At 48.6% G+C, this 12,379-nt stretch overlaps 1 protein-coding gene across 1 annotated transcript in view; it reads right to left on the minus strand.

Annotated features, from left to right (window-relative positions):
- KLHDC4 (kelch domain containing 4) overlaps window positions 1-12,379 on the minus strand; it is a 19,959-nt gene that overhangs the window by 7,376 nt on the left and 204 nt on the right. The window contains 7 exon segments of the mRNA XM_017741323.1: window positions 1,322-1,481; window positions 1,900-1,992; window positions 6,946-7,082; window positions 9,239-9,337; window positions 10,175-10,253; window positions 11,065-11,156; window positions 12,209-12,379. Of these exon segments, the coding sequence (XP_017596812.1) occupies window positions 1,322-1,481; window positions 1,900-1,992; window positions 6,946-7,082; window positions 9,239-9,337; window positions 10,175-10,253; window positions 11,065-11,156; window positions 12,209-12,307 (759 nt within the window). The 5' untranslated portion in view covers window positions 12,308-12,379.

Raw genomic sequence — 12,379 nt, forward strand, 5'->3', positions numbered from 1 at the left:
GCCTGCTGAATTTAATTTTCAGGAGCGTGCTGAAGGTTTGTTGTTCCTAAAGGCTGCAGAGAAAATTCTGTCCAGAGCTTTGGTCAGTTTGTGCTACAACAGCAGAGCCTGTCAGGAATGGCCCCTCAGAGAGAAGCACACAGAGCTCTCTACATGACAAAGGAAGGAGACTTTTAACATCTGTTTAAAATGTCTTGTTCTAATGGAATGTCTGTTTTGCCTTAATGGAGTGTCTGTCTTAATGGAAAAGCTGTTTTTCAAGCTGCAGAGAACTTCCCTCAGCTCTTAGCCTTGCCCAGTGCCCTGCCAAAGGCTGAGGGCAGCTTTGCATTGCCTCCATCCCTTCTTCATTTTTAGCAGCCCACAGCAACCCAGAGCAGAAGTGGAACAGAACCAGCTGCAAACACATGTGACTTCTGTATTTCCATGGGGCTTCCAGGAGAACTCCACACCTAGCAGAGCATGCAGGCTCCTGCTTCCTTCCCACCCTCAGGAGGGAGGAAACAGGACAGATGAGGGAAGAGGACAAAGCCCTTTCAGGTGGGAAAGGCTCTGAGTCGTTACTGCTGTTGAATCCAACGCACATCTGATGAGGCAGAGCCCGAAGCTCAGGCCCTGAGGAGGCCTAAATGCTTCTAAATATACAGAGAGACTGACTCCCTTCTCTCCCCTCTCCCTGCTTCCCTCCTTTGTTCATTTATTCCCCTCAGAAGAACAAGGCGTCCTCCTCCCCCAGCTGGAAGTGCTGCCTTTCCATGGGAGCAGCAGGATCCAGGGCCTCTGCCTGCATCCCCAACATGAAAAGCTTTTGCAGGAGCCTTTTGCTCAATGAAACACTTCCTTCCTGCTGCCCAGCACGGAGACAGGGATACCTGCTCAATAAGGAATGTGCTCCAAAGGGCTCTCTGGTGTAAATTCCCAAGATTAACGGAGCAAGGAGCAGAGCTGGGGGAGTCTGGTGCTTATCAAAAGTCTTTTTTGGCTTACTGAGTTTGCTCCCTCACCTCTGCCACTGATGGCACAAAATAAAAGTCTCCTGGCAACTGCTGCTTTCAACCTGCAAGTGCTGAAACACAAAGGAATACCTGAGAATGCTTTAAGTTGCCAAAAAAATGTCATTTCTCCCAGTTGCTTATTCCTCCCTCGGTGATATCAATTCCTTATATTGGATTAGAACAGCAGGGAAAACACAGAATTCATTTGAACCAAGATTAGCCCCTCAACCAGCAGAACTGCACGGAAAAAAAGCCATAATTAGAAGATGCCTGTTTTAGTTCCCAGCCTGTGGACAACATCTGACTTAGCACAAAGTGTCCCCCACCTGTTTGGAGTAGCCTCCATAGATGATGATGTTGCCCTCGGGAGTGGGAGTCATCTGACAGCCAGATCTTGGAGCAGGCCCAATCCCTGCTGGAGCCAGCTTGCTCCAGGTGAAGGAGTCCAGGTTGAAGGCGTACACATCGTTGTAGTAGATGTAATCTCTAGGGAGAGCACACGGGCACAGCACGTTTTGTGATGGGCACGCTCAGGACAGGCTAAAACAGCACTTCAGAGCTCTGCTCCCAGCCCCGTGACAGCCCAGCTGTGATCCCACAGCATGGCACACCCCACAGGGGAAGATGTTTCTACAAGATAAGGATCTGGTAAGATTCAGAGGCCAAAAGTGCTGGACTGAGCTTTGGCTACAAGGATGGGCAGCTACTTCAGTGCTACAATGATTTCTCCCACACCTGAAGACTTTAAATCAAGATCCCTTGTCTTCCGAACACAAGAATCTACTTCAGTCCCAGTTCTGCTGAGGATAATCCTCCCATTAACACCCAGATATTTCTGTTACTGGTGAAATTTTGTTGCCCTTTTTAAGGAGGACTCAAACCCCCAGCCACCCCTGCAACCCACCTTGCACTCTCATGGAAACCTCCAAAGATGACCAGCTGCCTCTTGCACGCAACCATCCGGTGTCCACTTCGTCCAGAGGGCCCTCCCGGTGCCCTGAAACACAAAGAAATTCCATTTCTCAGCCAAATCCCCTTTCCTGGTAGTGCATCAGGCCTTTTTTGTTGGTCATTGGCAGCTGAGCTGGCTGAGCTCAACCTCTCCTGGACATGGGAACCATGGGGAACGTGGTTGCCTCAATCCGTGTCTGCTTTTCTCCTGAACAGGACGTGTGCTCTTCCTGGAACTCTTGGGATGGCAGCACAGACAATTTTATTCCTCGAGATAAACCACCCTAACAGCACCCAAAGTCTTTTCAGTGATGACTCAGGAGCTGATTTTTCAGGAGAGTTTAATGAACAGCGCTTGCACAATTACAGGGAAGACGCTCCAAACTGAGATGTTTTCTCCAAGCACTGAGAGACAAAACCTGGCTCTGACATCCCCCCTCCTTCAGTGTCTTAGGAAATCACATACCCACAACACCTTCACTCATCCACCTCAGTTTGGGTATGACACCAAACCAGTGAAAACACTTCATGAATTACTCAGATTTCCTCAAGAACAAAGGTATTGCAGCAAAATAAGTCATCATTATCATTATCCTACTGAAGGAGAGCAGGGATAGATGGGACGTTGAGAAGGAATTCTTCCCTGCAAGGGTGGGCAGGCCCTGGCACAGGGTGCCCAGAGCAGCTGGGGCTGCCCCTGGACCCCTGGAAGTGTCTGAGGCCAGGTTGGACGGGGCTTGGAGCAACCTGGGATGGCGGAAGGTGTCAGGGTTGGAACTGGATGAGCTTTAAGGTCCCTTCCAACCCAAAGCATTCCATGACTCTGTGACTCACTCTATGATCCTACATGCTCAAAAGCAGCTACACATCCCTGCTCCTTCCAAGCTTTCCTGACCTTTCAGTTAGATGTACTGCTTCCATTTCCAAAAACAAGCAACACCCCCTCCATCTGTCACATCCAAGAAGCTCCCGAGGAGCCGGGCAGCTGGACACCATTCCAACATGGATTCTCCTTCCTTCACGCTCACCCACAGCATCACGTGAGAGACAACAAAAACAACTCCCAAGAACTTTCAAACAAAGCCAGCTTTAGGCCAAACTGGAGGGAGAACAGGGTTTGCTGCGTGTGTTCTTCCCTGCCCCCATGGTGGAACCCATCCCGTTTTTCCCTCGCTGAGGAGTCTCCCAAAGTGCCCAGCTGGCACCACTGAGCCCAGCAAGACTCCTCCAACAGGCAGCCTTAAGGTGTGGAAGTGACTGCACAATCAGGGCCTAAATGAAGTTGAAAACAGCAGCAAAACCTAAAGCCCCAACCCTGCCCCCCGCCACACTTGGAGTGGCAGCAGGGAGCTGGGAATGTGGTGATGGATTTCTGTGGAGAGGGAAAATGAGGGCCCTTATTCACCATGGAAAATGACAACCTCACCCCTGTGATAATGAGAAACTCCACCAGAACAGCAGTGTTTGGGGAAGACTGAATTAATATTGATTGCTTGGACTCTTTATTCTAACAGAGAGGTGGTTTTTCCAAGCATTTACTGGGTTTTTAAGTATCACCCTGCAGAACAGCACCTCTGATATTAATTTCATCAAGCCCTGAAATCATTATTTTCTCTTGCTGTAACAAAGCTCCCGTGTCATTATTCCAAAAGATGGCACTTTTAAAATCACCTTTTTATTTTTTTTAAGGAGAGAATGAATTAAAACCCAACATGACCACTAAAATCCTGTTCCCAGAGTATCTCGTGCCTTGTTTCTCAAGCAAGTTTCCTCAAAGTTCAAAATCAATCCTGAACAATAAAAACTTTACTCATTGATGTGTTTTAATAAAGCTCCCACCTATGCAGAATTAACTCCAAGGCACAAATAGCACAGTCAGGCAGGACTGGCAGTGATGCAGAACCTTATTCCTGCTCCAGAAGGGTCTTCCTGCAACTTGTTTTCCAACTACAAACTCTTCCCTTTTACCTGTTTCACTGCTCCTGGTCCCAAAGAAACCTTTTGGAAATGGTTTCTCAGACTTTATGATTAATGCTCTATTTCATGGGGTTGACACCAGAAAGCAGACGTGTGGGAGGGAGCTGTAAATTCTCCAGACTTTTTTTAAAAATAGATTAAAAAGTCTGGCTGAGGACTGGCTCTACACATGTACAGCATGAGGCTGATCTGAGCTGCTCCATAAGGAATTTCCTTTTGCTCGTGGAGTTACTCTGGGGCTTGTAGTAACAAACCAGACCTGAATTCAGCCCCCAGATTCATGAATTACTTGTCCCAGTGGCTACAGGCTGCAGGAGCTACCTCTTCATCCAGAGAACGCTCAGGTGAAGCTTGGGAACGTTCAATAATAATAAAAGTGGGGGTGAAGAGAACATCCCAGCAAAGGGGCACTTCAGGACAGAGCACTTTTATCCTTCAGAGGAAGCTGAACTCAGGATTTGTGTTGTTTTACGCCTTTCCCTGTGAATGCCCCAGTGTTGGGGTCAGTGGCATGCACAGATTCTGTCCCCTCATGTTTGGACACTCAGGTGGAAGGTGAGAAAGGAAAACACAACTGGCACAGGACCCAAAATCCTCAATTCCAAGCCCTTGCAAGTCAATCCACAGTTGTACATTTGTTTCCTGATCTGCCAAAGAACCAGCTCGTTTCTGGGCTGACAATCTACTTGATTTACACCAGAACACCCTTCTTTTCTTTAAGCACCTTCTACCTGGTGTGGCAGGACCTGATTTTTCTGGTGTGCAAGGAGAGGCATCCATCAGACACAACCCTGTGCTGGGCCACCCTGCTCTGCAAGGACTGCTCCACTTCAACAGACACTGGTGAAACTGGGATATTTACAGCACCACATCCCACCAAATCCTACAGGAAGTACCATCAGCATTCCAGAATTTCAGTGAAGGGAGCTCCACTGGCTCAAATGACAACCTCAGAGGAGGGATGTGGCAATTCCCAAGCACGAGCCCCAAGGATGCTCCCTGTCTCTCCCTGAGGGAGTGCACTGGGCCACAGGGAGCTGTTCTGGGCCACAGGGAATGTTCTGTCTAGGAAGGAATGAGGCAATTAGGTTAAAATATTGCTGCTCCAAGGCAGGGTAACAAACAGTTCACGGACTGAGGAAACCTCGTGCATCACACACAAGATAAGGTGGTTGCACTAAGTCAAAGTCAGCTGCTGGCACGGCTTCTAACGGGCTGGGATTTGCTGTGTTTGGATCATCTTTGTGCATGCAAAATGCAAGGAAACACAGCTAAATCTTGCTAAATATAGCAACTTTGAACTCTGCCAGGCAGCCTGGCACCACTGCGCTCTGTGCTAGGAGAAAATGGAGCTGCACTTCCCCAGCACAGGGAAGTTTTCACAGTTAGTCAAGGTTTTCTCTTCCCAAGTGTTTTACAGTCAAGCCCCTCACAGCACCAGGTTTGTGGCAGGAAAAGTAGGCCAGGAAGGACAATATAACTGCCTGGAATCTGAACTGTGGGGCTGGAATAACCAGATTTTCTAGAATTTCAAGTTTAGATCACAGCAGGGTCATCTTGGACAAACCAACACATCAAACCCACCTGGAATGGGGCACTTGTTATCCCTCCCATGGGAACAGAAACGGAAACTTTGCCTCTCTTGTCCAGACATTTCATCATGAATAATTAATTTTTTTTATTATTTGCACTAAAATGATGTCTTCTAAACCCAGCTCTAGTCTGTACCCCATGTCTGCCACCTGGCATTTACTGGGGTAACACTGGCACCACACTGGATACATGGAACTCTTCCTTGGCCTGTGCCAGGGATGGTCCCCCACCATGACCCAGCAAATGGGAAATGCTGAGGGAAGTGAAGTGCAGCAGGTGTCATGATCAGAGTTTTAAAAGAAGCTGGAAAAACTCCCTTGCAGAACTCAACAACCATCTCAACAATTTCCTTTTCCCCTTTCCAAGCAGGCTCCTGATCAAGATGCCATATGGAAAAGCAGAGAGGCAGCAGAAGCTGGATTTTCATGTTCAGCCAGGTCAGCATTAAAACAAAGCCATTCCCTCCCATTACGTCATTAATGCAGCTCCTGGAGCTCAGCCCAAGGATGGGAGATGTGCTTTGTCTGATTCTAACACTGGGACCAGGGCATGGGTGTTCCCAAAATTCCAGCAAGGGCCACCCAAACATGGCAGGAAGCTCAAATGGAGTAGGCTCCAAATTCCCACTTGTCAGGCACTATCAATGCTCTCACTTTGCAGGGAGAGGAGAGAAAGGTGAGCCAGGCACAGTGAGTCACTCTGAGGCCTCAGGCATGTGCCAAGGCAGAGCTCATCCCAAACCACCCTCAGCTACTGTGCAAGCAGAGGCAGAGACAGGTAACAGACCCCAGACTCTTAACAGGGTGACAGACACAGATTATAGATCCCATGCCTTAATAGGGTGAAAAGGGATCAACGTGGGCAGATCTGGTGTTCCCACCTGAAGGAAGAACATGGAGCTCCTAAGTGTTCAAAAGCTGCTGCTTTTCCCAGTGCACTTTGAGGGTGATGTGGAGCTCCAGCCCACCCAAAGCTGTGTTCTGAGTACAAGACAATCTCAAGTCCAAGAGGAAGCCAATGCCAAACTCAGACCCAAAGCCAATCTCCTGCCTCTCAGTCCACTGCGTGTCATGTCAGAACTCCTCTCAGGAAAACACAAACATGAGGAGCCAAAACGAGGAGCCAAAGGTTAAGGAAACATCAACAGAGGACTCTGGGTCAGATCCACTGAAAATATTTACACCTTCACTCCCCTCAGAAACTACCAAGGCATTTGGCACCTGTTTACTTTGACAGGTCTCAATCACTGGCTTGTTTATCCCGAGGAATCTCAAGGCAGCAAATGCCAGTTCCCAGGGATGAAGCTGGCTCCGTGGGTAGATACAAACTGGCTTCTCCAGTCAACTGGGAGATCTCCAGGGATCTCAGGGATCACTGCTCCAAATTTCTTGGCAAAAGCATGGTCCAGACATGAAGGCCTAGCACTTACTTGATCTGCTCCCAGGTCTTGGTGGCCAAATGCAGGACCCAGAGATCCTTGTAGTGGTAGAACTGCTCCCCGTTGGGAGAGGCAAACTCCCCCCCGAAGATCCAGAGCTGCCCCCCAGCCGTGGGCACCACAGCTGCCTGCAGGAGAGGGAAGAGCTGGATCAGAGCAGGATTCTAAAGCAGGCACGTAAGTTCACCAGCCAAGCACACGGCTCCAAATCTGAGGAAACAACAGCAGCTCTCTGGGGCTGAAGGAAGGAGAATTTGGAATAAAAAGTACTCAATGTTTAGCACACCTTCCCGAGAGCAAGGGAAAGCTGGCCAAGGAGCTGGGCTCTTCCCACTTCCTGAGGGAAGTTCAAAGTTTCCTAGGAAACATCTTGGGATTAGCTTAACAAAAACTGTTCGACTCCCTCTGTTCAAAACCAACCAAACAAGAAAAAGAAAACAAAACAAAAAAAAACCCCCAAACCAGAAGGAAATGTGCAGCATTTGGACAAGAGGAGAGACTCTTACTGCTCTGATTGTGTCACAGCAGAGAGGGGTATTTTTATATTTTTTTGGCACAGAACAGCACCAAAACACCTTTGGCATGCAAGCTGCCAGTTAAAAGCAGGGAGGAGAGCAAGGCTCTACTTCATTAAAATTATCTGTATTAGGACCAAGGAAGAAGGAAGGAATCCCAAGAGGGAAATGCTGTGGCTGTGCAAATTTCAAATTGTGTTTTCTTCCAGGGTACCCATCACAGATCAACTTTGGGATAATCTCTTTCCTCACAAGGCTTCATTCCCTGCCTGTCTCTCCCAGCAAAAAAAGATTTTTAGCCCCACACAGGACCATGCCCTCCCATAAACCAGCCCAAACATGAAATGATTATGTAAGAAAATCCAGGGTGTGCTTTCAGGCAGGATTTGTGGGAACATGAAGTTACCTAAACAAAGCAGGTATGTGCCTGAATTCCATGGGCATCCTGTGCTTAAAAGCTTAAGGGGAAGGTTTATGCAACAGCCTGCTCATACTTGTGGGTGACCTTTCCAAGAGCTGCCTTGAAATTCGTGACAAAACCAAACCTTTTCCTGGAACAACCGCCAACACCTGCCCTTAGCTCCTCTCACCTCCACTCCAACAGTGGATTGTGTGTCAGAGACCAGGGATGACAAATAAAACTAAAAACATGCACCTGGCACCCCCAGACACATTTCTGTTTAACTCTGAGCTATGCATTAACGCCACAAGGAAGACAAACCAGTCAGCTCATGAGGCTGAACTGTCCCCTGTGAAACTATAATTAATTATCAGACAGGAAACACTGCTGAAAGCAGGACTCCTCAGATTATTGTTGTTGTAATCCAGCTGCAGCTCTTGATCTGCTCCCTTTGGATGGAGCTGCTCGACAGCCACCTGCTGGCTACTGGAATGCAGCCTCTGAAATCAAGTTCTAGTCCAAACAACACAAAATAGCCCAAAAATCAAGTCAGAATCTTTCAATTCAAGGATACGCAGCTCGGAGCAGGACTGGCACTTAGTAACATAACAAAGGGATATGAACCTAATTGGGGTGTTGCATCTTACCAGGGAGCTCTGGAGAGCTTTGGGATGGGCAGGAAAAGGACATTCACATCCTGTATGGCAGCTTTGGGAAGGTACCAGTCACCCACTGGCTGCAGCAGGTTAAGAAAATTTATCAGCTGGTGAGGGCCAAAGACCTGCAAGAAATACAAGTCTTTGGTCCAGTTTCTACTGTGCAGGTGTTCACATAAAGTAAACAGACCCAAATCCTTCATCCTCACAAGCAGCCTGTGACCTGGATTTCCAGAGAGGTGGAGAAGAGCCCAAGTGCTCCCTGCTGGCAGCAGTGGCAGTGTCTGGGATGCTCATGGATGTAGGGCTGTGGCCATGAAGGCAATAAGGCACTTCGGTCAAATTCCAGTTTGAAAATCCAGGGCCCCCTGGGATTATGCATTTGAGCTGGTCCTTGTACAATGCAGCAAAAAGAATTCATTTCTAAAGAAGAATTGCCCCCCTAGCTCTGCTTGAGTCCTGCCAGATCAACAGATACAACCCCAAACCTTCATTCCACACTGAACACTTCCAGAGGACACCCAGGGATCAGAGCACCTCGGGCAGCCTTGGACAGGCCCCTCAGCAGAAGAGCTGAAGTGACACCACTGGCAGCTCATTATGAGGAGAACAAAGAGAGGCAAGAAACCCTCAGGAGGTGAAAAAATTAAAACCCTCCTCCCAAATAATCTTTAAAACAATCCCAGCTGCTGCTCTGGCAGCCAGAGCTTTACCTGGTGAGCACAACGCCTCGGGGGTGGGTTGGGAATCTCCAGTTTGGCCCAGCTGTTCTTCCTGATGTGGTAAATGTACAGCTCATTGTACAGGAAGGTCTGTGGGACAGGGACAGGAAACAGCAGCTCAGCTCAGCTCAGTTCTGCCTGGTGGAATTTGGGTGAAGATTGCAAAGCGCAACCTCCTCAGCGGGCAGGGAAGGACAAGAAACTCCTGCACTGCATTGGGAGGCAACAACTGTTCCACCGGGCTGGGAATGTTCTTACCCAAACCCTTGGTGACAGCTTGAGATACCAGGATTTAAAAAGCTGGAGCTTAACACAGATGTTCAGGTCAAAGCTGCTCAACTCCAGAGCAAAGAACAGCTCCAGGTGGTAAAAAAGGCAGAATCAGTTTAGCTCATCACACTGGGTAACCCTGAGGTGACCAAATATCACTGCCAGCCTGGAGTTTCCAGGGCAGTTTGTCTCCAGGAGCACAACAACCACTTGCAACCTGCAGCAATCCAGGAGCAAGAGTGCTCCTGAGAGCAATAATTTGCTGCTGCTCCCACCTCCAAGGCAGGCAGTGCCTTGCCAGCAGCAAAGGTGCAGAAATATCTTGTTTTGAGAAGTGGAAGAGATTCTTTTCTAGTTGTCCCAAATGAGGGGCAGATATGGCTACAATTAAGTCTGGAGAAATTATGAAGCCCTGAAATATTGATGCTGAGACAATCACTCTGACTCCTTAATGGGTTCCAGCATGTCTCCTTCCTGCCAACTGCTCAGCCATGAGACAGACCCATGGCAGAATTAAAAGGCTCTTTTGCTCTCATTCAGGGACAAATACATATTTTATGACTCTGCCTTGAATTTCCTTTCAAATGAGACCCGTGCAAATTACAGGAAAAGGAGGGAGGGGGCAGATAAAGAAAAAGAAAATGAAGTATACATTACTTTTTGGCCATTGAAATATTCACCTCCAAAAAGGATCAGCTCGTCTCTCTCGGGGTGAGCACAGAGGGAGCAGTTCAGCCTGAAAGAAGAACAAGGATGGAAAAAACAGATCTGAAAGTCCTTAAAACCCTGAACCTTGGAGCCTTTAACTCAGGCATCAGCACCTCTGCCCTCCAGCCACAAAGGTCTCTCTTATCATCTGCCAAATTACCCTCCTGTGATGTTCACCCCAGGGCTAAAAACTTCTCCAAAGAAATTAATCTCTTCCAAAACTTCCACCAAGATGAATTGGGCACTGTCTGAGAGCCTCTCCTATTTCAGGAGCACACGTTACTCTGTGATTTAACTCCCCCTTTGACGTGAGCTCCTGAATTTTAATGCTGGGGTGGCAGGAACAAAAATGACTTTTATGAGGGCCCAGAACTCTGCGCTGTCTCCTCTCCATTTATCTGTGTCATTATTCTGCACTTGCTGCTGGTCACTGCTCTCCTGAATACCCCAAGTACGTGAACCCCACTTTAATAAAGTGCTTTTTACCTCATGACACATCCTTTTGCCTCTGAATTCCCTTCAGCCCTCTAGTCCAAATCCAAAACTTCCTCTTCACTTTTATTTTCCCTCAAAGCCCTGAAATCTGACTCTGCGTTGCCTCTTTTGTGCTGATGGAATGGTTAAAAAGGGGATTTTGGCACCAAAAAGTTTTTGGTTCCTTTTTTAACCAGGTATTCAGTATTCTAGGCATTTCGTAACTCCAGATGTCAGGTATTTTCTAACTCCAGATATCAGCTATACCTTCCACTCTTGGGAAATAACTTTACATAAATAAATGCCATTAAAGGCACCCCCAACTGCTCTGCAAGTGGCAGCCAAAGCCTCACACGAGCTCTTACCTGGGTGAGGGGGGTGGGCAGGATGACTCAATTACTTGTGTCTTTTTAGCATCCAAACTCTGGAATTCTGCTATCAGGGCTTCAAGATCCTCCTGGAAATAAAAAGCCAGACATGAGCTGCTTGACATGCACAGAAGCACACATGAAACCAGCACACACTCCCACAATCTCCCTTAAAAAAAAAGAACTGAAAACCCTGCCTAATTACAACTGGAAACTCTTTTATATCCAGAGAAACCTCGTGTTTCTTTATTCCCTTTCAACTTCACTCAATTAAAGCCAAAATCTGCCCCCCAAAACTGCTGACAGACCAAGGGCAGAAGCAGGATTGCAGCAGGAGGGAGGTTCTGAGCCAGGGTCTCTCCCACAGCCCCACTGCTCATCTCCTCCCTTCAGGTCACCTTTCTGAAGGTGCAGGCCAAGCAGAGATTTCCAAAGTGTGGGCATTTTGCCTCTGCAGCATGGAATCAGCTCTCCCTGCAGCCAGGACACATCTACAGGGACACTTTCCATGTCTTTAAGCCACTAACACCACGTTTTGAACAGGGAAGAGTCGCTCGGAAAAGGCTTAAATACAAGCAGCCCTTCGAGGAGTGCGAGAAACAAAGATTTTTGTTTGTTTTTAAGACCAGAAGGATGAAGGGGATGGAAAGCAAAAAGGAGCCTTAAACTGTGCTTTCGTGTCTTTCTTGTACACCTCCTGTCACACACAATGGACCCCATGCGATTTAACCAAGTAACTGACTCTGCTTAGCATCAGAGAATCAGGGACTTTAAAGCTCATCCCATTCCAGCCCCCCGCCGTGGGCAGGGACACCTTCCACTATCCCAGATTGCTCCAAGCCCCGTCCAGCCTGGCCTGGAACACTGCCACGGATGGGGCATCCCTGGAAGTCCAAGTTCAAGCAGGTTTGGACACTGCTCTCAGGCACGTGGTGGATTGCTGAGGTGTCTGCGCAGGGCCGGGAGCTACACCGGATCATCCATGTGCGTCCCCTCCGACTCAGGATATCCTACGGTTCCCTGATCCACACTTTCCCTGGACAGCCCAGGTTCCCTCTGGATTCGCTCCTTTGCTGCCAACCCTGTCCTCATCCTTCCCCGGCACCCGCAGCGGCCCCGCGCCCTCACTCGCGCCCGTCACCTCCTCCTTCTTGGCTCTGCGGGACACCTTCTTCTCCATCTTCGCCGCCGTCTTCTCGGCGCCTTTCCCCTTCTTGTCGCGCTTCCCCTTCTTCCCCATGGCGGCGGGGCCGGGATACCCCGGGATTCCAGAGGGATCACACCGGGACGGAGCCGGGTTACCCCGGGATCA

This window comes from Corvus brachyrhynchos, unplaced genomic scaffold (genome assembly GCF_000691975.1).
Source record: "Corvus brachyrhynchos isolate BGI_N302 unplaced genomic scaffold, ASM69197v1 scaffold365, whole genome shotgun sequence".
In the NCBI taxonomy this organism is placed as follows: domain Eukaryota; kingdom Metazoa; phylum Chordata; class Aves; order Passeriformes; family Corvidae; genus Corvus; species Corvus brachyrhynchos.